The sequence below is a fragment of the Camelina sativa genome, unplaced genomic scaffold, assembly GCF_000633955.1.
Source record: "Camelina sativa cultivar DH55 unplaced genomic scaffold, Cs unpScaffold02519, whole genome shotgun sequence".
NCBI lineage: Eukaryota > Viridiplantae > Streptophyta > Magnoliopsida > Brassicales > Brassicaceae > Camelina > Camelina sativa.
The window spans coordinates 1-1198 of NW_010923631.1; the positions used below are offsets into that span (position 1 = coordinate 1).

At 37.4% G+C, this 1198-nt stretch overlaps 1 protein-coding gene across 1 annotated transcript; it reads right to left on the minus strand.

The window, feature by feature from the left end:
• Nucleotides 1-6: 6 nt before the first annotated feature.
• LOC104774351 (rhomboid-like protein 11, chloroplastic) lies at nt 7-1192 on the minus strand (the record flags this gene model as incomplete). Its single annotated transcript, XM_010498982.1, has 5 exons — nt 7-492; nt 607-669; nt 751-917; nt 1005-1045; nt 1134-1192. Coding segments are annotated over 5 exons (528 nt in total), but the record flags the coding sequence as incomplete, so codon positions are not given.
• Between the last annotated feature and the right edge of the window lie 6 nt (nt 1193-1198).

Sequence of the window (1198 nt, forward strand, 5' to 3'; positions counted from 1 at the left end):
AAACCAAACCGGCTTTGGCTGAACTGAATCCAGAGAATTTGGTTTTCCAATTATTCTTCTGTTGAAACTTCAGAGTCAAATACTTTGAGAACTCTCACTCTATGTACATTGCAGCTGAATGATCTTGTATAAAAGAAAATGTATTGTACAGTTCTGCTGTTTTCAATAACTTTCAGACTCATAGATTTGGAGAAATAAATAAAAACCTCTTAATGAGCAGTAAGATAGACAAAGCAATTACACAACTCTGCTGCAAAAGAAATAGTTTTATCAGCTTTGCATTCTATTATTACCTCACTTTTGTAGGATTTTTTTAACTTGTTGAACCACAGGTTCTGAGGGAAATTTGCTGAGAAGCCAAAGTAAGAGAACACCAACAAGAGCACCCGAGAACTGTGCAATGGGTTTGAGAGTCCGAACAACTATCACTGATGTAAAGCCACCAAATATAGTTTCTAATAGTCCAGCTGAACCCTGAGCTGCTTCATATACCTGTAAGAATCAATGAACTGATGAAATGGGACTAAAGAAACACACAACTCCCACTAAATCAATGGGACTATAACCACAATGATGATGTGTGTAAATGTTGAGCGAGGTTCTTACCTTCTTCAAAACGAACTGACCCAATATAAGAACTTCAAGGAATTTCCTCCAATCCCGAGACATCTACAAAATCAGGTTTAAAGATGTCCTTCTGATATGATTTACAAGCATTTTGTAACAAGTATAGAAGATAACTATTAGTACCTTGAGGAAGACACTGATCAGAAATAACCCACAAACAGCTCCCGAGGCTCCAGCAGAAGCTGACTTTGACGGTAAAACTAACCACGAAACCAAATTAGCTCCAAGACCAGTATACAAGTAGGACATCCACAAACCAAAGGATCCTATTTCTTCTTCAACAATCTTTCCTGTTATGTAGCCACAGAACGAGTCTCATTACCCATTATCTCTGCATTCGATAAACTTATCTTACGAGTAAAATCCTGAACTCTCACCAAAGATGTACAAGAAAAAAAGATTGCTGGAGAGATGGTTCCTAGAATTATATATACAAAAATGTCAACATCAAGGAGGAGAGAAATAAGTAGATGAAGCAAAAAAGAAAGCGAAGAGAGCTCTCTCACCAGTTAGCATGACAGAACGCTGCGGTCACAAACTGATACCATACCGGAAAATCACTATACAAATA